The 27,222-nt window shown below is 35.1% G+C and overlaps 1 protein-coding gene across 2 annotated transcripts in view; it reads right to left on the reverse strand.

Annotated features, from left to right (window-relative positions):
• Mkk4 (dual specificity mitogen-activated protein kinase kinase 4) overlaps positions 1–27,222 on the reverse strand; it is a 356,130-nt gene that overhangs the window by 264,339 nt on the left and 64,569 nt on the right. The window contains exon 2 of one of the 2 annotated variants that reach the window (XM_090398396.1): positions 10,462–10,555. In XM_090398396.1, the coding sequence (XP_090254522.1) occupies positions 10,462–10,555 (94 nt within the window). Of the gene's footprint in view, positions 1–10,461; positions 10,559–27,222 lie in introns of both variants that reach the window. The other variant, XM_090398395.1, reaches the window with a different exon arrangement.

Raw genomic sequence — 27,222 nt, forward strand, 5'->3', positions numbered from 1 at the left:
AATATACAAAACAATATGACTTACAGAGGCTCTGTATCACACGTTTTACTATTTTACTAAAGTCTTTATGACTTTTCTTTCATCTCGAGTTTTAGGCTTCCTTCAGGAGCGTCTTGCTACAGTGATATCACTTTGGGATATTAGCAGGCTTTTTGACTGCAATCTGCAGTACTCGAATAGTACACATACAAGAGGTTTCAGCATATGGGCAAATTCTCCTCTGGATCCTTACTTTGGGAACTTCTGATATTAATTGCCGATGACTGTAACTACCACAGACTGGCTTTGGTTATGACTCTGCTTATAGTCTCAGCTTGCTTCTGCTCTGGTTCTAACTGTCTCTAGTTCCGATTTCTGATGACTCTCTCTTGACGTCTGGAAGCCTCTTATGCTCCACTCAGTCCCCTTTTATTTTGCGATCTCGGGGCCTTGCACTAAGCGTAGTAACCCTGAAGAATTCGGCATCACTATTTTATCTTCTTTTTAGTTTAACCTGCTCTTTGTTCTCCTCCGTGCATTCCTTTGATCATATTTTACCAGGCGTGGAAACTTGTCTCTAAAACTAGCGGACCTCTTTGATACTTTGCTTCTCCTTTCGGGCCGCGGAAACTTCTCTAAACCTAGCGGCACTCTTGGATACTAACTTTAAAGGTGTTAATGCAGAGCTTGTAAGCAACTCATATACAAAACTAGTAAATAAGCTTCCTGCACTCGTACACAAAACTATATACAAAGTTCCCCGATGGCAAAGCATTGCCTTTGTTTCTGACATTAAAACAGTAAATACATTCACTTCCCACAGGGTTAACTACATTAATATTTAGCAAAATATACATAGAAACAAACAAGGTTATTTACAGTTCTCACGGGACTTGACCTATGTAAAAAATTGATGTAAAGAGCTTTGGTATTCTTAAGCTACATCGAGATTTTACACTACTCTACTAACACTTGCTTCTTCTTAGCACCTGAGTGGCGGTCACTCTGGAAACACTTAATGCACACTCACTCACCAGTATCTCTTTCCTTCCATAAATCCTTTAACTTTTTCAACAAATACATCTCACTCACACAGCAATGTACAAAATCATGTAAATTCAATTCTCCCAACAATGATGCCTTTGTCATCTTTTTCGCTTATTCACATGACCTAGATTATTACTTAAGACTGCTTTTTTTCTCTTCTGAGCCCTGTGTTTGCAATTGCTTTATCACATGCATTGGCACATACGAACAAACAATATCATATTTAAACAAAAAAAAAATAATAAAAGAATAAAAGGCTTACTTACAAACTAAATAACTCAATCACATGCCTCTATAAAACAAAAACGATAATAATATTAATGAACTACATTACGAAAACTTATCTTTCAGCTGCACTAATAATGACACAACATACAATACACCACCTCATGGCCAAATATCTTGTAAGTAGTGCATTTTAATGAGTAACTCATGTATATAGTGAGTCTTGTGGTCAAAGTGCAGGCTAAATATTTCAGGCTCAAAGTTATATCTGGTTTGCTGGGCAAGTGCAGTATGTTTTTGTTTGTACCAGACAATAAGGATGACATTCAAATATGTGAGAGATCTGTCGTTCTCCAAGTTTATATATATATATATATATATATATATATATATATACACACAGTAATCACTCGATTAGTGCTCAATACCCAAATTCGATTAGTGCACCTATATACATCTTAAAAATAAATGTTACAGATTTTAAAAATTTTATATCTATACATTTTTATGGCTAACTATTTTAAAAAATCACTCACCAGAATGAAATAACTTAGTTACTGATTTAAAACATTTTACAAAATTATTTTTAGTGGCATACTACACTACTTCCATGTACACTATGTATATTATGTTCCAAACTTTTACCAGGTGCTTAAGGGTCAAAGCTGTATAACTGAGAGGAGACCTCCACATAGCCTTTAAAGGAATGCGTAGAACCGACCAGGGCTTCTGACCTAATGTCCAATCCTCACCTTCTCGTGGTGCACCCTGTTGGGTATCTACTTTGATACTGAACGAACGAGGATGGACTGGCAATTTGGGATTTAGCCGACCAAATTGTATTCTTATTGTTTAAACCAAAATAAAAAATGATGGTACAACATGACAAAATTTCATGCCGGCTGGGGTGTCGCCCGGTTAAACAAGGCCCCCGTTGTTTTTGCCAGGGAACCAGGGCGAACAGGGAAAAGTCACCTACTGGAACAAATCTGAAAACAAACCCGAACTCAACATCACCAGAGTTAAAGATCGGTACTATCAACGTAAGAAGCCTGAATGGCAAAGAAATGGAGCTAGCTGAGGAATTAGATAAGTACCAGATCGACATAATAGGGGTGACTGAAACAAAAAAGACCAAAACTGGTGAGATCTTTCTGAGCAATAAATACAAAATGTTATATTCAGGCAATGACAATCAAGGAAAAGAAGGAGTAGCCATAGTATTCAACACAAAATACGAGGCTAATCTTCTTGAATGGCAGTCAGTCTCAAGTAGAGTAATGTGGGCAAATATGAGAATGGGGAACTGGACAATGAGACTTATTTGTGCCTATGGTCCCACAGAAGGTTCTACTAAGGTAGAAGTGGAGGAATTTTTTGAGGCTTTAGAAAAAGCAACTGACACAATTAAAAAGGAAAAGTTGGTCCTTGTTGGGGAACTAAATAGCAGAGTAGGAAATGATTGTCAGACATACAAAAATATTCTGGGAAAATTTGGAGAAAAGAGCAAAGCTAATAACAATGGCAAATACATGTTGGATTTCTGCTCAGGACATGGACTGGTTATTACTAACACCATGTTCCAACATAAAAATGTGCACAAATTCACATGGAGAGAAGAGGCTAGGAATAAGAAAAGTCTCAATGACTATGTTATTGTTGATAGTGATGTTTTCTCCCTGGTGCAGGACACCAGAGTGTACAGAGGATTTGAAATTGGAAGTGATCACTATTTAGTCTTGATCAGGATAAAATTGAATTTCATATTGAAAAGAATAACATGTAAGAAAGTTTTAAAGCGAATAAAAGTTGAGCAGCTCTCAGATGTGAACTGTAGACTAAAATACAGAAATATTATTGAAAAGAAAATGAAAGAGTTTGAGAACAGGAATCAAACCTTAGAGATTCAGTGGCAAACTCTGAAGGAAACATTGATTGATTCTGCCAGAGAGGCATGTGGTGAGGTTGTGTGCAAGGATAAAAAAAATCAGAACTCCCTGGTGGACACAGGAAGTTAAAGAGGCAGTGAAGGAAAAGAAGAAAGCATATCAAAAGTTACAGGCAAATAAGTCAGCTTTTACTCTTACAGAATACAGAGACAAATGTAAGAAAGCTAAACAGTGTGTAAAACTAGCTAAACAAAAGTCATGGGAGGAGTTTGGCAAGAATATAGAAAATAAATATCAAGAAGGTGGCAAAATATTCTGGAGGTTGTTGAAGAAGCTTAGGAATGGAGGAAAGAGTGCTGTAAAAGGAATTAGAGATGATAAAGGTGAAATGAAAACAGGAGAAAAAGATATCCTTGGAGTATGGAGTAATTACTTTGAAAAACTGCTAAATGAAACAAGCAGTGATGACAGCACAGTGATAAAAAACACTGACCAGGCATGCAGTCAGGCATACATATCCATACTTGAAGTAGAAAAAGCCATCAAAGGCTTGAAATGTGGAAAGGCAGCAGGAGTAGATGATGTTCGACCAGAAATGCTGAAGTATGGTGGTATAAAAGTCTTACAGTGGCTGCACTGCATAGTTCAGAAAGCCTGGACAGAGGGAAGAATTCCCGATGATTGGAGTAGAGCTCTCATAGTACCCATATATAAAAAGGGAAATAAAACTGAATGTGAGAATTACAGAGGTATTTCCCTACTGAGTGTTCCTGGCAAGATCTATGCAAGTATACTTGAGAAACGGTTGAGAAGAATTGTGGAAGAAAAGCTTGGTGAAGAACAAGCTGGATTCAGGCCAAATAGAGGCTGTCAGGATCAGATCTTCACTTTACGGCAAATAGTCGAGAAAGCATGGGAATATAACAAAGATCTGTATTTAAGTTTTGTCGATTTGGAAAAGGCATATAACAAGGTGCCAAGAGAGAAGCTATTCAATACGCTGCAGTTATATGGTGTCAATGGGGCATTATATCAAGCAATACTTAGTCTTTATTTGAGTTGTGAGTCAGCAGTTAGAATTGAAGGAAGTACAGGAAGATGGTTTAATGTTAAATCTGGTGTGAGACAAGGATGTGCATTATCCCCTCTGTTATTCATTATCTATATGGATCACATTATGAAGGAATGTGGTATTAAACCTGATATCAAAATTGGAGATGTTAACGTCAGCTCTTTGCTTTATGCAGATGATGTTATACTTCTAAATAAATCCGCTACAAGTCTGCAAGATTCTCTGACTAAATTGAATAGCTGTTGTAATAGATATGGTATGAAGGTCAACAATAAAAAGACAAAGACAATGAAAATAGGCAGAATCATTGAAAATGTCAACTGTGTTGTGAATGGAGAACCTGTGGAACAAGAAAAACATTTCAGCTACTTAGGCACAATTTTTACTGAAGATGGTAAACTAAATATAGAAATAGACAACAGAATCAGCAAAGCTGGTATGGTGGGAAGTCAAATGAATAACTTCATATGGAATAAGAAAGAAATGAGTTGGAACACTAAATTAGCTGTATACAAGACAGTGTTCAAACCAATTTTAACTTATGGATCTGAGAGCTGGGTCAGAAGAAAAACACTTGACCAAAGACTAGAGACCGCAGATATGAGAGTCCTGAGAAAGATTAGAGGCGTGAACAGATGGCATCAATGGCAATATCATATTAAAAATGAGGATATTAGGAAAGAACTTGACATTGTCAGCATCCAGGAATGCGTTAGCAGAGCTAATCTCAGATGGTATGGTCACTTAAATAGAATGGGAGAGGAAAGATTAGCAAAACAAGTGTTCTCTGCCAGGATGGCAGGAAAACGACCCAGAGGAAGACCAAGATATAGGTGGATTGATACGGTACAAAGTGCCTTAGACGATAGAAATATAAGATCTGATAATGTTGGAGTTTTAAGTAACAGACTGATTTGGAGGAAAATTGTAGATAGGAAGTTAGTAATGATGTAATTTTTCATGTAGTACTGTCATATCCTGTACACCCCTTGAGGGTACATGGCAGGAATTTGATGATGATGATGAACTTTTACAGGCAAAATTTATTGTGTCTGCTATAGTTCGCCCACATATTCGAAACCCTTTGACACTTCTGCGCATGTCACAAAAAGGAGAGTTCATTCCGATAATAGGGTAATCAATCGGATGAGTTTTTTTATTATTACATGTCGGAAAATTAATTTCTCTTTTATGATCATTGTAGTTTTTAATGTGGTAACTATTTTGCTTGTATAACAGTTGGGAAATTTTATCTATAAATCACGTGATTTCGTGTGTTGGCGACCAATTCGTACGTTCTTCATTTCTTTCTCCCCTTCAATGATAACGTCCAAGGGTTAATTAAATCTCATTCTGAAGAACTGAGCGATTCCGACCTGCTAAATTTAGATGCACAGCAGGAAGATCCCGAAGAATATGAAGAAAATTTAATCACTGATAGTCAGCCAAAAGAGATTTCACAGAAACAATTTGAAAATATTTTTTTTTACAATGGAAATTTTTAAGCAGCAATGCTTAGAGGCTGACCCTGATAAAGAGAGAAGCAGTAAAATTTGCAGAAGAGTAGAAGAGGCAATAGGGCCATACCGTCGGTTGTATGAAAAAAAGGAACAAAATGCCTGCCAAACTACGTTAGGTCAATTCTTTTTAAAGAAGTAGAATAATAAAATTTATATTTTGAATATGTTTTATTGTCTTTCAGCTTCATGGTTTTCCTTTTACTAGGTCCTGAGACATACCTTAATTCTTTTATAAAAAATTAAGGTTCAAAAAAGAAATTTGAGGAACAAATTATACTTTTTCCCATAGGTTATTATATTCAATTAGTGTGTTTTCGATTAATGCACCTGTTTTAAAGAACGCATCAGGTGCACTAATCAAGGGATTGCTGTGTGTATATATATACACACATATATATATATAAGAGTAGTGTGTTATCTACAAACTGATAAATGTAGCATCACATATATGCAGTGGTGAGCTATGAAATTTTAACAAAGGGCTCGCATCGTCGAGCTAAAAAAAAGCCGTATTTCACTCAAAACGTTTTATTAATACAGCTTGTGTACAAAATGCCAATCAAAAAGTGTGAAGAGACAATCTGTAAAGGACATCATTTTTAAACCAATATTTCATTATCTAAACATGAAATATTTGCACACAATCATCTGTGTTAATTTATCTTATATAAGAAAACATTTTCTTACTATCAAAATATAATAAAAACAAAATCTTTTATAATCGAACATATGAAATAGTCCCCATTTTTTATAAACAAAATAAATTCCTTTTGTTTGCGAAGAAGTTTTTATGACAAACAAAATATTATCTAAACACAATAATATTGAAGTACGTTATATTTCTCTTCGTTTTATACTTCAAGTGATAATCAATGGTACCAATCAAGGGGTATTATTTTTAGTCCTATTTATTTATATGCGATTACTAAAAGTGAATTCTTATTTGTAAAATGGTATTAAGTAACAGTAACTATAATAAAATCACTTTGTTAGGTTACCTTATGAGTTTATCGCTTAATATATTTCAAAAAAATTATTTTTGGTTCTTTTTTTGAAAAAATAAAAAAAAAATTACAAGAAGAACAAGGGGCTTGCAAATTTGAGAAAAATCAACAAAGGGATCGGGCGAGCCCCTTATAGCTCACCACTGCATATATGTGATACAGATGGTTGTTTAACTACAGAGTGGTTAGATAATTCACAAAGATATTCAAAAGGCATAGCAACAAAATGGTTCTTTGGGGCATGCTGCAATCAACTTGAGTGCCAATTATTTTTGTAATACTAATTCTGTTTTTCAGGAAGTGAATCAGTTGTGGAGTTACCTCTGATGGCAAACTTTGAGTTTTTTTTTGAAGTGTGTGTTATATAGTATAAAAAGGCTTAGTGCAAAGCAAAAGTTATTTTATCTAGATACAAGATCTTGTGCCAAAGAGATCAAATAAAATACAGGTTCCTTTATTTTCATAAAATTCATATATGTTGGATATTGCACTGAATTTCTTTGTGTGTAGATATTTTGTCCCTGATGAGTTGTTCCATGAATTTTTCTATCACTGACAGTGTGCCTGTAATTATGAATATCATTGTTTCCCCATCCCCTTTTTTTTTATTTATTTTTTTTGTGAAACAGAGTTATCAATGCAGTTTTCAGGTTTATTTCTGGAAAATTAAGTTTACCAACTCTAATATAAGTGGTAACAGAGAAATTATTATTATTACATAACACCTCCAGGGAGTGAGGCTTATCGAGGGAGAGTACCTACTCTACAACTCTCCGTCTCCACCCAATGCACCAACCGCAACGACCTTCATCATCTACACCAACACCATTTACCACCGACCACCACCACCATTATTTTCACAGACAATCACAAACATCCATGCCCATGGTGGGATGAAATGAAGTGCATTTTGATATTTCTTGGTCTTTTGTGATCAAATCAAGGAGAGGTTTAAAGTTAATTTTTTGGGTGGCCACAAAAATCTAATCAATACTAAAATACTCTCGATTATAGATAGATGTTGAAAGTTTTTTTCGATTTATATCCTTTATCCAAGTGTAAGTAAAGAAAGTTTGTGTGATCTCTAATCCAGTATTTATTCAACGATGTGACACCTTTGAACTACTTGTATATGGGGAAATATATGACTTCTGCATTACTTCAACCTTGATATCTCTTCTGGGTCTGGCTCTCATTGATGAGACCCCAATAAAGGTCGAAACCAGTCTGGGTAGTTGCCCTTCCCATAATGCAAAGCATTATACATGTCCGTAAGGATATGTGCCTTACATTACAGGATACTAAGTCAATTGATATGAAATCATTAGCCTCTATCATGGATGTACTAGTGGAGGATGTCAAGAAGGAGGCACCATGGAGCATGCTGTTTGCCGATGACATTGTTCTATGCGACTCATCCCGAGAGAAGCTTGAAAATACCCTGGAAGAGTGGAGAAAGGCATTGAAGGAGAGCGGCATGAGAATTAACTGGGTGAAGACTGAATATATGTCAACGGGGAGTGACGAGGATATCGTCATATGACTCCAGGGTGAAAGGCTAATTTCAGGGAAGAAATTCAAGTACCTTGGGTCGGTTGTCGAGAGGAATGGTGACCTGGATGAGGAAATACAGTACCGAATAATATGCGGTTGGATGAATTGGAGGAAGATGAGAGGGGTGCTGTGCGACAAGAGAGTGAGCTGTAAGAGGAGAGGAAAGCTCTATAAGATGGTGGTGAGGCCGCCGATGCTCCATGGTGCGGAGACATGGCCTATAACCAAGGCACAAGAGAGGAAGATGGAGGTAGCGGAGATGCGGATGTTGAGATGGATGAGTGGTGTGACAAAGAAGGACAGGATAAGGAATGACTACATCAGAGGGACGGTTAAGGTGGGACCAATTGGCAAGAAGATACAAGAAAGTAGGCTTAGGTGGTTTGGACATGTTGAGAGGCAGGATGAGGAGTATGTTGGTAAACGAGTGGAGTATATGGAGTTGGAGGGAAGGAGGAAAAGAGGCAGGCCCAAGCTCAGGTGGAGGGATAAGATGACAGAGGATCTTAGGGAGAAAGGATGGAGTCCGAAGGATGCTCTGGACCGGAGAACTTGGAAGAGGAAGGTTAAAGATTGGTGCGCTGACCCCGTTTAACATGGGATAAGGCAGAGTGATAGAAGAAGAAGAAGAAGCCTCTATATACAAGTAGCCCAGTCATGAAGTTACTTCATGTGCAAACTTTGTTTGCTTACACTTGGATAAGGATGAAACCAAGAATATAATTTCTTGGTATCTTTAATTTATAGTATAGGACAGTTTGCCTTAGATCCTGCAAAATGTTATTAAAACTGTCTGCTATTACCATAATAAATGGGTCTTGTTGATCTGATAATGCTGTTCTGGTTACTAAACAGTTAGGATTTTAGTAATATTTTAAAATGGCTATGTAGTGGGATACATAATATTCGATAAATAGAACATACTAAAGATATACAACTTATACACAGTATTCCTGAAATATGCATTAACAGTGTGCATTTACTAACCATTAGACTATTGGCTACTAATGCTTTTGAAATATTCCCCATGTGATGTGATGCATTTAGATGATGCTGTCACTGTTCAAAACATTTTCTGAACTTGTGTTCTGGGGTGTTTTTATTACAATCACTACATGAAATTGAATGTCAAAATGTGAGATAATCTGCATCTTTTCAATGCTATTTTCAGTTCTTGAAAAATCAAAAATTCACAAGTGACTGTCAGGTCAATAAGGAGGATGATCCAATTCTGTGATTGATTTTTAGCTAAAAACTTGTGGACAGCTATTGCATCACATACAGGAGAACTGCTGTGATGGATAATCTAGCTGTTCGCCAAAGTTAAGGTCTCTTCTTACTAATCTTGCTAGCACTTTCAATTATCAACATTGGTTCATTGTTTAATGAATTCAAAGTGAACTATGCTTTTATGATTGAAAAAACACACAAGCATTGTCTTGATCTGCAAATGGGGCATTTGCACTTATTTTGGTCTTGGTATATATATTATTTTCCAATGTTTGCTTTGGTGTTTTCTTTCATGGTTGTACTGAAAGTTCAAAACAAACTCAAGATGCTGCTGCTTTTTTATCTTTACCCAAAATATATTTCAGAGCCTTGATGTCAAGTTGGCTGGATATTCTTCAGTGTCTGGAGAAGATCTAGATATAGTGTTCAAGTTCCATATGCACTTCCATGCATGTTACCTCAAGATCAAAAATCTCATTCAACTCTCTAGTTGCTTAAAAAGTATGCAGTCCTAAACTCTTGCACTCTGAAGTCCCACACCCTGCACATATTAGGGAAAGAACTTGTGAATGGAAAACAACTGAATACCATTTTGCAATATGCATGAAAATTTTTTTCCAGAAAGAATACCTATCAACACCTTACCATCAATAAGGTTAAGTGGACTGCCAAAGTTAATCCTGTAGTGCTGATAAATATTCTTTGAGATTCATGGAATATTCTGCGAAATATTCTGCTGGATAATTAAAGAGATGAAGGCCATTTTAACAGACAAAAAAAGATATTTCTGTGATATTTATGAATTCTAAAATGTGCTCTCTAAAAAATGTTGCTGGAATCAAAGAGAGAAAAAAACAAAACATTGCATTATAATCAACTTTTTACCAAATATTTTAATTACAGAATGGAAAAAAAAAAAAAAAACTTTTTTTATAACTCACACTGGTACTGGATATGAGCCAAATGTGAAATCAGACTGGGTCTTTCTACTTGTTGTGCTGCTGTTGAAAGTCAACTTCAGCCGTTCTCTCTTTTCTGCTGCAAATTATCATTAATGGTTAATCTAAAAACAACTATAATAAAGACAAGCAAATAAAATGTTAGTATGTAACAATGTAATGTTAATGTAACTATATATAGTTATACGCACAGATTAGCTAACCTACCTAATAACAAAAAACACTTTTCAGCAATCTGAGCAGTTTCAACTCAATAGGGAACGCACTGCATGAATTCCTACTAATTATATTCTGAAGTTTTCTCACACAGAATCACAAATCTCTCTCTCTCTCTCTCACACACACAGGTTGAAATCTGTGAACAGCTGGCAAATGGAATTATCCTTATGCTACTTGAACCATTATCCTGCTAGATTACAAGAAGATTGTAACAATATGTAATATAATATATACTGTAAGACCACTAAACAAAAAGTCTTAACATATGTCAATAACACATTCTTCACAACCATCTTGTCGCAACCAAAATGCAATGTCATCCATATGGAATAACTGAACTGCTACAGCTCTACATTGGTCTGGGCACTGGGTAAACTGGCTGGGAGAGAATGTTAGTCCAGGATAGCTTTTCCACTTCTCCCATGTCCAGTGTCAATATTCCCAGGCCATACTCAAATATTGTTCTTACTATTGGATAGTGGTGATCAGTGAACATGTCTACTGACCTCAGTGACAGATACAAAATACTGTGCACACCAAAATACAAATAAATGAATGAATGAATGAAACTCATCTCTTAAAATTCTGAATTCATCCTTTCATGTTATCTCACATCATACAAATGCCAGTGGATAAATATCTGGTTGCTGGGCCTTTCTCAGTACTCTTAGACAATACTGTATGTGAATGTCTAAGCAGGATAATAGAGCTCATTGTTACTTTCACCATTAATGCAGAGAATTGCATGTATACATATGAACCACATAGAATATTCTGGTATATGCCTATCCGTTTTATACAACCCAAACTGGATGCTAAACCATATCTAACTGGTCAACACACATTTGCAAGAAATGAATTAAAGACTAGTGTAATGCTGTCCATATTTCATCTGTCACAGAGAAACATCTTCATGGAGAGAACAATATAAACTGCAACATTCAGATAAGTGAGAAAGATATGTGGAACTGAATAAATTCTAGAGTTGCAGCTAATGCCCTCTATAGCCACTAGTAAGAAATACTACAATTAAGAATTACTTTCCCATATCTTAGGGAATTTTTCATAACTATATTCATTTAAATTAAGTTGGTTTACTTTATAATCTGCATCTGCCCTTTAAAAATCAAATTAATTTATATAAATAGGGTGTGAGAAACTCCCCAAAGTATCGAAATTCTTGGGCAAGCCATGTTACAACCAAGGCTTCCTAATAGTGCTCATAAAGGGCATTCTTACCGACCAGGAATCTTATTAAGTTCCACTTTACTTTGTGTCACTTATGTGTCTGTTAAATAAATATTGTAACAATGAAAATGTCTTTGTAACAGACACAACAGTGGAAGAAGTAAGCAGTTGTTTAATTCAGTTTTTGTGCTGTTTTCATTCAATTAAATATCTAATATTACAGATATATATATATATATTTCAGATTATTATATTTTTGTACTAATTATGATTAACTTTTTTGAAAGTTGAGATGGGAGGAGTAATGATCATTTATGACTTTTCATGTTTTACAATGTTTGGGGCAGAAATGGATCCTCTAACATTAATCACTTGCACACATTCTCAGGGTAAATTTCTTTCTTTCAATTTTTTGAAAGAAAACTTACTGCCTAAAGATCAGCAAGATGAATCTATAACATAAAGAGAATGCAAAACAATGAATGAACTTAAATCCATGCAATAATATGCTTAACTTTTTATATTAATATTTGTAACTTAATAAATGTCTGATTAGTGACTGAATATGCTTAGTTTTTATATTAATGTGTAAGTGAATATAAAATGTCAGATTATATACAAGTATAATAAAAAGATATAATTTCTTCCTGACTGCAGTCAATGCTCAAGTCTCAAGAAGAAGAATATTTAAAAAAGTGGGAATATGGTGAACTTTGGTATATATTCTCAGTGCCATGTTAACATTCACCATCCCTTGCCGTCTTCAAGACCAGACACATTATTCCTGACAGAAACCCAGATCGTAGCATGTGTACTAATATCCACCTCCAGATGTTAGTAAAATTATTATAATTATTTCTGAATAAATAATAATTTCACTTTCTGGCAATTACCCCTAAGAATGAGTAATATGTATGAAGAATAGTAGAAGTATATAAAACAAAAATGCAAAAAACAGACAGCTCATTATCAAATGTGTTGCAAAATAGTCAAGTAAAAAGCATCAACAGAAAATAGATTATCATCATCATCTCAAAAATATTAATGGAATGAAAAGAAAAACAGTGAAGACGATTCACAAATACCGTCCACTTGAAGGAAAAAAAAAGCTCAATATTTCCACTTTTCACACAGCACATGCTAGATATAGATTAGTTGCTAAGCTTGCAACAGTCAATGGAATTTCTATCAGTACTACTGTCAATAGCTATAGTGATTTTATCAGAGAAAGTTCTCTAAAGAGGTCTGCAGTTACCAGTAAGGATTATAAGACGTTATTGAGAATCTGTGATACATGTTCTGCAACAAAGGCCTATTCTTTAGTTAAAGATTAGCGTACTACAAAATTTCTTTTGAAAGAGATGAACTACAACTACTACTGTTGTGAAAAAAGATTATCAGCCTTTCAATAGTTATATTTCACCCACATAATTCATCTTGCTATGTATTTTATGTCAGAAAATTGAAAGATAGCAATAATAGTATTAAAAGTTATGATAATGATGATGTTAGGAAGATGAAGAAACACAATGAAATAGATTCGGAATATTGAGAATATGATTTACAGACAATGTTTCTTCCTGAATATCTAACATAACACAAAAATTGTTAAATTATTTTTCTGACATGTATAATAGCATCAAGAAATTCTAAGTGTGACAGACAGATTTTTAAGGAAAGCTCTCTTATTTATGGAAGGACGAGTATTCAAAAACTACTGAATACACACACACACACACACACACCTGTTTTAAACAAAAAATATTTATATAACAAAAATAAATAAAGTGAGGATGTCACAATGAGAGGAATCTTTATATGGACTTTTTTTTTTCAAGTGAGGATAGGTTAACAGATCTCATATAGTTTTTAATTCCAGAAACCGGTTTTCATCCTATATACAGGCAGAGAACACAAAGAATTAAGGAACAAAAATACTATTAATGAGTATAGTGTGTACATGGTGAATAGCAATGTTATGTTTAGATGGAGGATTAAGTAGTACAGACAACAGCTGAGTGATGTTGAGCATGCAACTTCTTGGAGGTGTCATGCATTAATATTAATAATAAATTTACTATTGCAAAAGGGCAGGCAGAGAATTTCCATGGGGAATTCATCTAAATGCATATGAAAGCATGTTGCATCATCACAATCTTAATAAACTGGATCAATATTTTAATCACCAGTTAAGTAAGCACCAAATAATTCAAACAGCGCCTAATGATCTGGTTAGAGATCTGAATCTAGAGTGCAAGGATAAAAGTCATCCCATGTTTAAAGTGGCTAAAATATTTAGAATAATTGTAGTTCTTCTGTATTTTGCAGTGATGATAATATATTCGCTGAAACAATGAGGAGAAACAGCTGGCCTGGTTTGATGAGTGGTAGTATCCACTCAGCCAATTAACAGGCTGCAAGTTCAAATCCAGTTGTGGGCATGAATTTTCATGAATGTCTTTAGGTGGGAGATGAATTTCAATACCCAATATGAGACAAATCCCCACTTATTGCAAAACTGAAATGGCTTTCATAATTATCTTTAGGGCAGGGTTTCCATATTATGTCAAAATTCCTTAGCTCAACCATGGTACTAATGTACTACTTATGTATTCATGGATGAGAAGGACAAAAAACATGACTCTGATGAACAGTGCCTATTGTTTGAAGGTTAGCTTCTATGCAATAGATATAAATCTCTAAATTCATAATGCTATTCATGTAGAGAAATACTATGAAAATATTGCTTTGCTTCTTCAATTGATTAACGTGTAGTGACTCAAATGGACTACACAAAACATTATTACATGGTCATTTCCATGGAGTAAGAAAACCTATTGCAGGAAGCACACACTAACCATTATTCACCCAATACCTTTCTTACCTATCATTAAACTCATTTAGTATCAAAGCAATCACAACAACCTCATAATTCGTCATTCACTGCCCTCCAAGCAAAAATCTAGCTCTCACACTTTATCAAACACTCTCTTTTCCAAATGCCATGAAAAATCCCTTGTTCTCTCCCTGTTTGTCATGTATTAAAAAAATGTATATGTATCAATCTTATAGAATATCATTAGTAACTTATGAGTTTCTATCAGGTCAGCCTATTCCACCAGTTAACTATGCTCTGCAAGCCATACAACCTTCATTCTATCCTCACCTTTAACATACCACAGCATATCACCATCGTGATTGCTTGTCTCTGCATGCTCCTCACCACCAATCTCATTCACAAAAAACTCAGGCAAATGAATTTGTGCACAGTAGTCAGTGTTCAATATCTAAATAATCCTTTCAGCTATTCTGCCTACTTTTGCAATATGCCGTCTGAACTCCCAACTTCTTGTCCACCACCACCCCAAATTCATAGTTTGTTTTCCTGCAATGTAGTACTAACAGAGTAGTCACAACCATTATCCTTTGTCCACAATGCCAATTTAATTAAATCAGTCTGCAGGATCTCTACATCACTTCTATTAAGTGCTGCCTTCCCTAGTTTTGCATCATCATCATTGGGAAATAACTGAATAATTCCTTTCAAATCATTCCCTATAACACTAATATACTAATTAAGCAGTAGTAGCCCTTGTAGTGAGCATTAAGATACTCCACTACTGACCTTTACTCTCTTGGATTCTACTCCACCATATATTACTCTTTGGCGTCTGTCTGTGTTAATCATGATTAATACAGACTGACAAATCATGTGATTAGCATAAGTGCTCTCTCCAACAGGTCAGGGATTAAAATCCCACTGTGGGCATGGAGGTTTGTGATTGTTGTACCATATGTACTGCTATAACCTTTGATATGGCACAGTATGACCTTTGCTGTCCTTGCACAATTAAAACCATAAAATCATCATCTGTCTGTCTGTGAGCCATCCATCCTCGTATATCTACACCACTAGCTTCATATTCATTCCCATTTGCTCCAACTTATGTAATAATTTTCTTGCAATATTCTCTCAAATTCTTCTGCTACGTCCAGCAGTATCATGCTGTAAAATCTACCTTTCACAAAGACATACTGCCAACCATAGAGTATACTGTATCCCTATCTTACCATTCCTGAATTCTACCTTTAACCACTTTTCAAGTACCTTAATGACCATTTCTTAGATACTACATCTCTAATTTGCTGCTTTTGTCTTGGAGCCTCCTTTATATAATGGAATTATCTTACCTCTTTTCTTTTCACACCCTCAGAAGATTGCCAGAGGTAAGACTTAAACAGCTTGGTTAGCAATCCTTTTCTCTTGCATGTTCTTATAACACAAAAGCTGATATGCCGTCCAATCCCACTGTCATATTCGCATTCCTATTTCTCAACATGCTGAGCACCAAGGACAAATATTCCGAGTGCAATGTAATATGCACTCGGAATAATTCCTGTTAAAGACTTCCCTAATTGTTTCCTGGCATAGAGTGATTCCTGAAATTAAACATAATATATTAATGCTTCATGAAGAGGTCACTTTTTGATGCATAAACATCGCATCACATTCAAGTTAATAGCCCAGGTGTGCGGTCACAAATATTGACACCTTTGAGCCCTTTAAAACAGACTTGCAGATGGCGCAGCATGTCAAATTATTAGTGCCCCCGTGGTTTTAAATGGCACACAAGGCGAAACAGGGTGTGCACTGAGTCAATAGCATTAGAAGTCATTTGTAGCTGTGATTGGTTATTGTGTGAAGCAATCCAATTGAACATTGTCCTTGGTTATAAGTTGCTGTTTTTGTTTTCTGAGTTCCATCTGTTTTGTGTGTGAAGAGTGAACTGACGTGGATAGGACACTGATATAAAAAGTTTTTAATATATAATTTTCCATAAATAATTATTACTTTTTTTGTCCATATTTACGATGGGAAACAGTGTTGATGATCTACTGATTGTCCCATTTTCTGCCAGAGTTTCGCAGATTGTATGATTATAGTCAAATGAGGTTGGACTTGTGTATAATTAAGTGAAATGAGTTATTTCAACCTTTCTTTCATTCAATTAGGAAAAATAATAATTTCCCAAGTGATTGCTTTTACTGATTTCTATGCATATTATATGACTGTATTTAAAAGTCATATCAAAATTCATATTATCCGTGTCTCACTCTAGTATTTGCAAATGATAATCTAATCTCACCACGAAGCGTAAACCTTTCATACTTCTCACATAAGAGCCACACGTGAAGTATAGCTGGTGTTCATTTGGCCTTTATGCTTTCCATATTTAAAATTATATTAACTGATAAACTGCCAGCAAAGGCTGGTCGATTGGTAGTCTCCGCTACTAATGGCTCACACAAAAAGTTAAGCAAGTCTGAGCACAGTTAGTAGGGGACCAATCGTTTGATGCTATTGGCACTCTGCTGAGGACTGGCCATTCCCACAGGGTTAACTTGGGAAATTATTATTTTTCCTAATTAATAACATATATCAGACCTCTGTACCCTTGAGGGCATGTGGGGATATGACAAATGAAAAATTAACTGATAAATTAAAGTATTCAAAGTTATCCTACAATTAATTGCATTGATCAATTAAGGTAAGCACTGATGCACTATGCACCCTTAAAACTTTCATACACCAATAAAAATGCACTCATACAGTCAACTTGATATGAAATTTGTAGCACAGGTTGCATAAGCCTCAAGATAGCAAACCCAATCTAAATGGGCACACAATGCCACTGCTGAGCAGCTCCAGTTTGTCTGTCTCACCAATGACTGTGTTATCTCCACCTGAATGTATATATACACTCTTGAAAAGTATTAATTAATAACTCAACCATTTCGACTGTGATTCCATAGTATCAGTTACTAAATGGAAAGGATATCAACATTTCTTGGGAAGCTTAGAAAAAGATGCTTAAATGATACAGTATCTAATGTGCACCTAGAGTACAATGAACAAACAGAATAGGAGTGAAATGGATGTGCAACCTTATTAATATAAGCAGAAGATCCTAAAGAAGATGAAGTGGAAGGAATATAATGAGAATGTGCAACCTTAATAATTTAAGCAGAAGATTCATCAGGAGATGAAGTAGAAAGAATATCATGAGGTGAGGGATTATTTTTAAAAATATATAAACAACAGGTTAGAAATGTTATAAGCATTGTATGGAGAGTTAAGCTGAAGTATAAGAAGAAATTGGCTGTACAAGCTAAAGGCAACTCAAAAAATTTTTATTGTTATGCAGCGAGTAAAAGATAACAAATGTGGAAGAATAACTTGACAATGCAGAGAGTATCCATGTATCAGAAGTAAATGATTGTACATTTACTAAAGGGAGGTCATGTCTGAGCAATTTGTTTGTATTTGGCTCTTAAAGAATTGGAAGATAGAGGATTAGAATATAAACTACTGACTGAGAATAGGGTGGATGACAGACAGGCAACAGAAAGTGGTTACAAGAAAGGATGAGTCTGTTAGACTGGTGATCAATGATTTTGTAATTAGGTTGAAAAAATGCTACATTCTAAGTTTTTAAGAGAGTAGAATTTAAAATCTAAAGTTTTTTTTTTCTACCACATCAAGATTCTTTGATACAAGTATGCTAAAACAAAAGAATGGCAAAGTAATTATTCAAATATTCAAAGTCCATATCAATGTTACCCCTAAGATGTGCATGTACACACAGGTCAAAAATGGAGAACACACACACCTAGTAACTACGCTCACAAACTTTGTTTTCAGAATTTCTAATTTATAGTCAACAATTTTTGAATGTACTATAAAAACAAAGTAAATAAATCATACCGTCACCTATTTTATATAGTATTCTCTGATGTTTCCGTTCCAATATTAATCTAATTCACGCTAACTTTATACACTATAATCAGTTAATTAGTTATTAAAAACTGAATTTTGTAAAATGAGTATAAAAAAAAAACGAAGTTCATACCAATGTTCCCTCTAAGATGTGCACATGCAGAGCAGTCAAAAATGGAGTGTTTACATGTGCTTACTATATCTACACACAAAATTTTTGATTTAAAAATTTCTATTCAATTTTTGAACATACTATAAATCATGCATACTTTCACCTATTTAATATAGTATTCTCCATTGTCTCCATTCCAATATTACTCTAATCCATGCCAACTTTATACATTCTAATTAGATTTAGCCTGTGCTGAACTGATGTCAGCAAGTTGCAGTAACATATTTGTTTAGAGTGTTTGTGTCTGTACAGTACAGTCACTTGAACTCATGCAAACAATGGAGGATTTTTGTAGCTATGTGGATTTAAGTGAATTACAAGGTATAGAATTTCCTATTTAGAACTTGACATAACTTGTTTATAAACTACATGTATATGCAGTATATAAAGTAGCTGAATGAGCAAGCATTTAGGGTGTTCTTATAGAAATATTTCAGATGTCATATACAAAATCTTTAAACAAAGATTTTAGATTTTACAAAAATTGTTACCAATTTTAACCATATCAAATTAAAGAATTTGAGCACTAGAGTTTCAAATTGGAAACTTGTGCGCAATATGCTTTTCATGAAGACATGGGCCACCAGCTTGAAACAAAAAGTTCAAGGTATGGTATCTACAGCAAAGTTTCTGGATTGTGTAAATAAAAAATAAATAAATTTAAAAAAATGTTAGCCCACTCACAGTACATACGTACTGTAGGTTTACAAGTGTTTGTGGACAGTACAGTGTCGCATAAACAAATACAATTACATGCCAAACAAGATTTCAAAAGACTTGCGGAGGTTGTCTGTTGCATTAGTACTTAGTTCTGCTGTCACATTCCTCTGAATGTCAAACACTATCAAATCAGCAGTAAATCTCATCTTGGAATAAAAGAAAAAAGTCTACTGTATACAGGACAGAAATAAGTAGGGTAGGTAATCACTGCAAACCTGCTTGTGAGCCCAAAACATTTACAAATTGATCACTGTTAATAGGTGCACTGTCATGTAACAGGTATAAACCATTGTTCCAAAATCTGCATATGCTTGATACTGACTCACCAATTCTCACTAAATGTAATAATTTCTGGGAACAGTCCTTCCTTCTTTAACCCTTTGTGATCAAAGAACACAATAAGCAGTTTCCATGGTTGCAGCATGCTTAAACAAATAAAATGTGTGTTTGTACTTACGAGAGCACTAGATTTATACAAAACTTATACTGATCTATTGTTCCATTCTTTTGTTTCTGAAAATTAGCATTAGTTACGAAGCATATAAAATGTTTAAAAAAAAGCAACCTAAAGCTAATTGCTTTCAATTGGCTCGGCTACCATGCTTAATTAAATGCATCTTACACCCTCTCCAAAAAATGTTATATTTTCAACAGGTATATTTTTTAAGTTAAGCATTACTTTTTTTTTTTGGCATGTTACATAGATAAGCTGGTGGAAATCTATAATCCCAGAATAAGCATCACACAATAAGTGTAAACACAATGCTTTTGTGTTTACACTTATTGTGTAAACATAATGCTTTTTTATGATGATCAAATAATCATATAAAAATTAGAACAAGGCTGTTGTGTTAAATTGTGATTGATTGATAATATATAAATTCCAATCTATTCATAATTTAACAATCAGAACTGGAGAAATTCAGTAAATATATGTGCTTGTCTCCGAGTATACTGTAGTGTAATCTTGTTCCATGTTCCATAATGTACAGTTTCCTTGCTAATTATGTTAACATATAACTGAATAAGTGTATCAGACATTGTTTAATTCATATTATATTATGATATCAGCAAGCTATCTATAACTGATATATGTCCGAAAATATAAAATCTATAAGTAAATGTCCGAAAATTGTATGATTTACATTTATATTTTGTTATAAGTAAGTTATCTATGTGAAATGCCTTGTCAGACCAATACCAGTATCAATCAAGGTCAGGGTCCTGTCGTCTTTGTTCATTATGAGTTACATATGGCAATTTTGTCACACCCTTCTGCTTGGGTGGGATCAGTCAAGCTTTCAGACGTTACAGCATAACTTGCGTGGAATTCAAAAGGGAGTGTCACCCAAAGTCCCGGAGTAGTAATATGAGGACAGTTCGCCCCGGCGATCGCATACCAACGGTGCAGGAGAGGGGTAAGAAGAGAAGGTGGCCGTTATTATGACATTTGATCCATGCGAGTAAGGATTTGAACATTATGTGAATATTGTAGAGTACAGGAATCCCCGTGACCAGCGGGAAATAAAAAGGTCAGGATCATCCCGCTCACTCTCTTGTTCCTGGATCGAGTCGCATTGAGTTTCCCGAGGTCGTGGGTTGGAAGAAGGTGGCAGAGCCTCCACTCTGGAGCTGGTTGGATGATGCATAAACGCAGAGACAGTAGACCCAAAGTCCCGTAGATCTGCAGCCAAGCCAGTCATCCATAAAAGGAGGCGCCATGCACTCGTCGTACAAAGACTCGGAACTGTCGACAGCCAGAAGAGCCACTTGCCACTGTTCTCAGCTGAGGGAAGGAAAAGGGACATCCCATTGAAGAGGGCCATTTTTCAATAAGACAACAACAGAGATAGATAAGAAGAAAATTTTCTTTGTTAGCTGTGGATGAAAGGAATGTGATTAAATGATTAACTTAAACAGAAAGAATTAATGATATCTTAAGACAGGACTGTAGCGATTAGAAGATAAAGACCCTGAAAGATAAAATGTAGTTTCTTGGCAGTGCTAAGTTGTTGTAATAATTAGGAGAATGTTGAGATATTTAAGACATGGTTTCGAAGATTAGCTTAGACATTTAAATGATATTGCTACCGAGAGTTTGTAATAATTTAATGATAATGCTGATACACAATATAGTCTGTTAGCATTCAGTGTACAACTGAGCATTACCATATGTATTTAGATGTGTTAGTATTGATTAACAGCTATATTGATGTAGTAAGGAATTATTGATTAATGTTATTGATAAAGATAATGTTGATGATAGTGCTGATGCACAAGATGGTCTGTTAGCTTTCAGTGCAGAACTGAGCATTACCATGTGTCTAGCTGTACAGAAGGAATTGTTTGATTAATGTTATTGATAATGTTTAGTATGGAATGATTGGGCCCAGTTAGAGTTTAATATCCTAATCTGTATGTATAATATATTGCTCATTAAATTTTTGTTTTCTTTAACCTAATCAAGTTGTCTGTGTGTTGGAATCTGATGCACCGCTTACAAAAAGATTAATAAGAACCTCAGCGGGGAGTTAGGGAATAAGACCTTGGCCACGTCTGCAAACTTAGGATAACACTGGTGTTCTTTCCTGAGATCATCTCTCTCTCTCTCTCTCTCTCTTAATGTAACTTACAAAACTTATTAGTCCTAGGAGGTGCAGTTTCAAAAATAAATATCTTAGAACTTCTTGAGAAGCTGATCTCAGGACTCTGAGACATCGGGATTGACTCCTCCCAGAGACAATTCTCTTGTAACCTAGGGCCATCACGTGTTATCAAAGGTCTTATCTATATCGTTACATGAGAAATACGAAAGTGAATTAAAGTAAAGATATATGTAGTAACAGTTAAATATCTCTTCATTATGTCAACTAAGTACGGAATATAACTTAAGGACTTCAGAATTCCAGGATAATATCCCATATGTACTTAAATAGTAATTGAAAACCATCCTAATACAAGTAACAGATCTTCAGCATTTAGGAGGTGATGTAGCATTTGATAACAATATAGATAACAAATTATTATGCTGTTTCAAAACAATCTGTGGTACTATAAGAACAAAAGTCAAACAAAACAAAAAGAAATTTTTTTTTATTGTGATGGCAATACCAAAATTAATTTGTTCAGAAGATGAGGAGGAGGGGGGAAATGAAAGTAAAAATGCACGGTCTTATTCCCTAACTACACATAAGAAATTAATTACAAATAAATGCAGTGCATGATAAAACAAAAGATCATCAAAAGAAATGGAAGATTGAAGGAAACAAATATAATTTCTAGGGGAAAAGAGATGAGAACTAAAAAAAGAATAAAAGTATAAATCTTTAGATGTGAAAACAGTCTTGTGGCCTAAATCTTGAAACAAGGCTTAACTTATGTTGCTTGAATATTATTAAACTGAAGGGATAAATGAAATTCCCAAAGCATTCTTTGTAAAGCTTTACTGAAATTCACTTGTTTATCAAATGGAGTTCTGTATATTATTATTATTATATTATTCAGGCCTCCATGGAGTCAAAAGACTCATCGTGGGAGGTCCTTCCTAAGAACATACAGTCTGTCAAGACTCATCGAGGGGAGGTTCCCCCTAAGAAACACAAAGTCTATCATACCACTCCTTAAACTCATTGACCGTTCTCGCCCTCACCACTCTATCAGCCAATGCATTCCACAGCTCAACCACCCTCTATGCAAAGAAACAACTCCTCACCCTCTTGCTCACAGTTTCCTTTCGTAACTTCCAGGGATATATAAGACTAGAAGTGATTAAGCCAAATGACATGCACTGTAATCTAATTTTGAGATACTGATAAGATTTGGTTAATTACAGACAGCAAAAGCATGTCAATAGCTCACTCCATCTGAGAAAATATTGTGCAACAGAATGGCCATATCAACATCTAAAAAAAACTAAGATGTTTGGAAAGTCCATAACTTATGTTGAAAGGGATAGATTGTTAAGCACAGAAGTTATGATACTTTTATAGATACAGATATATAGATTTATTTGAACTATTATGAATATGCTTTACCCCCCCCCCCCCCCCAAAAAAAAAAAAACCTACAAGTAGTGGATATTTAATTTAAAAAAAAAAAAAAAATTGGTGGTCCAAACAGTCACGAAAATTTTTAGCATACTTTATCAAAGAAAGTAAGTTGTATGAGAAATCATAATTAACTTCTGGATAATCCTGTTCAAACAATGATTCCATTTGAAACAAGAAGAGACCCTCCCATCCCCACATAAACTTCTTCATATTTTTCCAACTTTACCGAAATTCCCAGGAAGAATATAAAAAAACTGTCAAAAATTGGTTAGATGGAAACTCCTTCTCTAAATGCCCCTAGCCTTAACTTAAGTCCAATTAGGGTGAATTTCTCAGGGATAAAACTGCGTTCCAAATATATTCTTAATTGGTGAATGATGTTTACCTGTGGAGGAAGAAAAGCAAACTAAAAATCCTTAGCTTGCCTATGGTACTGATGATGTACCAGCAGTTTGTATCTTTCATGGATGGGAGGTACATAAAAAAGCCTTTTTTGTGTTATTTCATAATGCTCTAGTTCTTAGAAGATTTAATGCTTCGATTCTGAAGGTGTATCCTGTTGAATAAGTGGCAAATCAATAATATTCACCATGGAAATTGAGTTTTACAGCCATTAGAATTTGGATATTAATAATCATTTTAATAGTCATAGTAAGTAACTCACTAGAATACTTAATTCTATTGTTAAACTTTGCAATATGGCCTTCCTTTATGTAGCACAATCTACAGGTCTTCAAAAGCCAATGCAAACAAATTCATTCTTTATCAATTTTTCTAAAAATCCACAGTGCTACACATTCTATGAAACAGTGTTCAAAAGGATGAATAACCTTTCTTGTCTAAACTCATCATAAAAACAAAAAACAATAAAAAGTTAAACTTGTGTAGCAACCAGGATTACATAGCCAGAGCTGTGCGCTTGAATGATGAAACAATTCAGTATTGGAATCTTTAAAAGGATAGTCAAAATTATACTTATGTATATAGATAAAAAAATATATTCATTATTATTACTATGTGGGTAAGGAGTGTTTAAAGATCAAAGCTAGATAGCTGAGATGAAACCTCCACATAACTTTTAAGGGATGCAGAGAACCATACAGGGCTCCTTACCTAATGTCTAATCCTCACCTTCTTGTGATATACCATGTTAGGTGTGTACCTGTACACTGAACGAATGAATATGGGCTGGTAATTCAGCACATAGCTAACTAAACTGTATTCATATTGCTTAAACAATGATGCAAAATGATGGTAAAGCATGAGAGAATTTCACACTGGCTGAGTCATCACCTAATTAAACAAGGTTCACATTGTTTTCATCCAGGAACCAGGGCAAACAGCAAAAAATCAGCAGTGGAAAAAATGCCAACTCAATATCAGCAGAGTTCAAGATTGGCACCATCAATATAAGAGTATCAATGAAAAAGAAATTGAACTAGCAGAACTGAATGGACATAATGTGTGTTATGGAAACAATGCAGACAAAAACAGGGAAGATTTTTCTAAGGAACAAATACAAATGTTATATTCAACAATAACAATCACAGAAAAGAAGAAGCTAAACTATTCAACACTAAATATGGAGATAATCTTCTAGAATGGCAGGCAATATTAAGTAGAGTGATATGAACAAATATCAGAATGGGGAACTGGACACTGTGCCGATGGTCAAAAGGTTCTAGTAAGGATTCTTAGAAGTCAAGGAATTTTTCAAGCCATTAAGAAAAGGTGGCTAACACAATGAAAAAGGAAAGGTTGATCATTGATAAAAATCTGAACAGAAGAGTAGGAAATGATTGTGGAAATGAATTACCAGACATACTGAAATGCTCTTGGTATATTAATAATAATGGTGAGTACCTGCAGAATTTCTGTACTGGACGAGTTATTACTAATACCATGTCTAACATAACAATGAGTACAAATTAACTTGGGAAAAAAGAAGCAAGAAATACGATAGTCTCATGACTATGACTATTGTTGAGAGCAATGTTTTCCCACTGGTTCAAGACACAAGAATATACAGAGGATATGAATTTGGAAATTTTATTTATTTAAGCGTATGGCTTTGTGAAACTGACAAGTGAAATGTACAATCACAATCTCCAGAAACAAATTATGAAAATCTTAACATGTAAAAGTTCATTACATAAAAGGCATGAGCTGCATTCCAAGTCTTTCTTAAAAAAAATATTTTTTTTAAAAGTAACGTGTTATAATCAAGTCAGGGAAAATTATCATCCTACTGCACCAAATATGACAAGAGTGCATGTTCTCTCAATGCATCACAACACAAATGTAGCTGTATCCAAGGTTTTATTAGAGAACAGTTGTGACTATTGTAAAAACTTGATCCATTAGAGAAAACCCATTTTACTTTGCATCATCATCTTCTAGCACGAGGAGGAGTTTTGCTGATAATTCAACGAGGACTATGAGAATAACAACTTCGTGGTGAACGGGACCTTGAATCTTCTATTTCCTCCATAACCACCATACCAACTACAGGTCAATGTCCAGACTGAAAAGCCAATCTAAGGCCTCATCGATCACCTTGTGGATGTCCTGTAGGCCACCACCGTGAAATTGGCGCCTTGGGCAATCGTTTACAATATGACTAATCGTCTAAGCCACGGGAGAACAATAACAATAAAGGTGGTCACACAGCCCCCATTTATGTAGTAGGTAGCCACATCTGCCCTGGTTAGTTCTGATCCTGTTGATTGATGACCAAATCTTCCTAAAAAGAGCAAAACCAGGCTGCAGAGCACAGGGATCTTCTACCAGGAAGCTGTTTGTTGGACCAGTATTCTCTCCACATGTCAGGTGTTGATGGCAGGGTAACTGAAGAGAGTTTATCCATGGCCCAGAGAGGCATTCTAGATTTTAGGCGAAGACCAGGTGGATTTATAAGAGTCTGGTGCAGGGGCAGGAGTGGGTTGCCCATTGCTTTATAAAATTCTTTAAACGAGGCTTGTCTTCTCCGTATGTTTGATGGAGCAATGTTAGATAGGACAGGCAGCCAGGAGAGATCGGTGCTTCTCACTGTCCCACTAATTGTGCACATGGTAGAGTTTAGCTGAGTGTCTATAATGTTAGTATGAGCACTTCTTTCCCAGACAGGGGCACAATATTCTGCTGCAGAGAATGCGAGGGCTAGTGCAGACTAAAGATTTAGCCAAAGAAGCATGTATAAGGTGGTGTGCAAAGAAAGGATGTGATGAGATTGTGTGCAAAGACAGAAAATTCAGAACTCTGTGGTAGACACAAAAAATTAAAGCAGCAGTAAAAGAAAAGAAGAAATCATATCAAAAGTTCGTGACAAAGCATGTGATATTGAGATTATTATTATTTTATGGTATCTCCATGAAGTCTGAAGACCCAAATTAACCATTATACCCACAAATCCTATCATACCTTGAATCAATTCACCATCAGGGAAATCTAAACCAATTCCACTCACTCACCACTTTACACACAAAAAATCTGGTTTGCACACAATCCCTGTAAAGCTTGAAGGCTGCTGAATTACTAATGTTGCCAGAGTTTGGAATCTCACATAGCATTGTATCCAGGCTCTGGGCACCATTTCAAACCAATGGAATGTGTTCCAG

The sequence above is a fragment of the Typopeltis vanoorti genome, chromosome 9, assembly GCF_054136105.1.
Source record: "Typopeltis vanoorti isolate ZY-2024b chromosome 9, IOZ_Tvanoo_1.0, whole genome shotgun sequence".
NCBI lineage: Eukaryota > Metazoa > Arthropoda > Arachnida > Uropygi > Thelyphonidae > Typopeltis > Typopeltis vanoorti.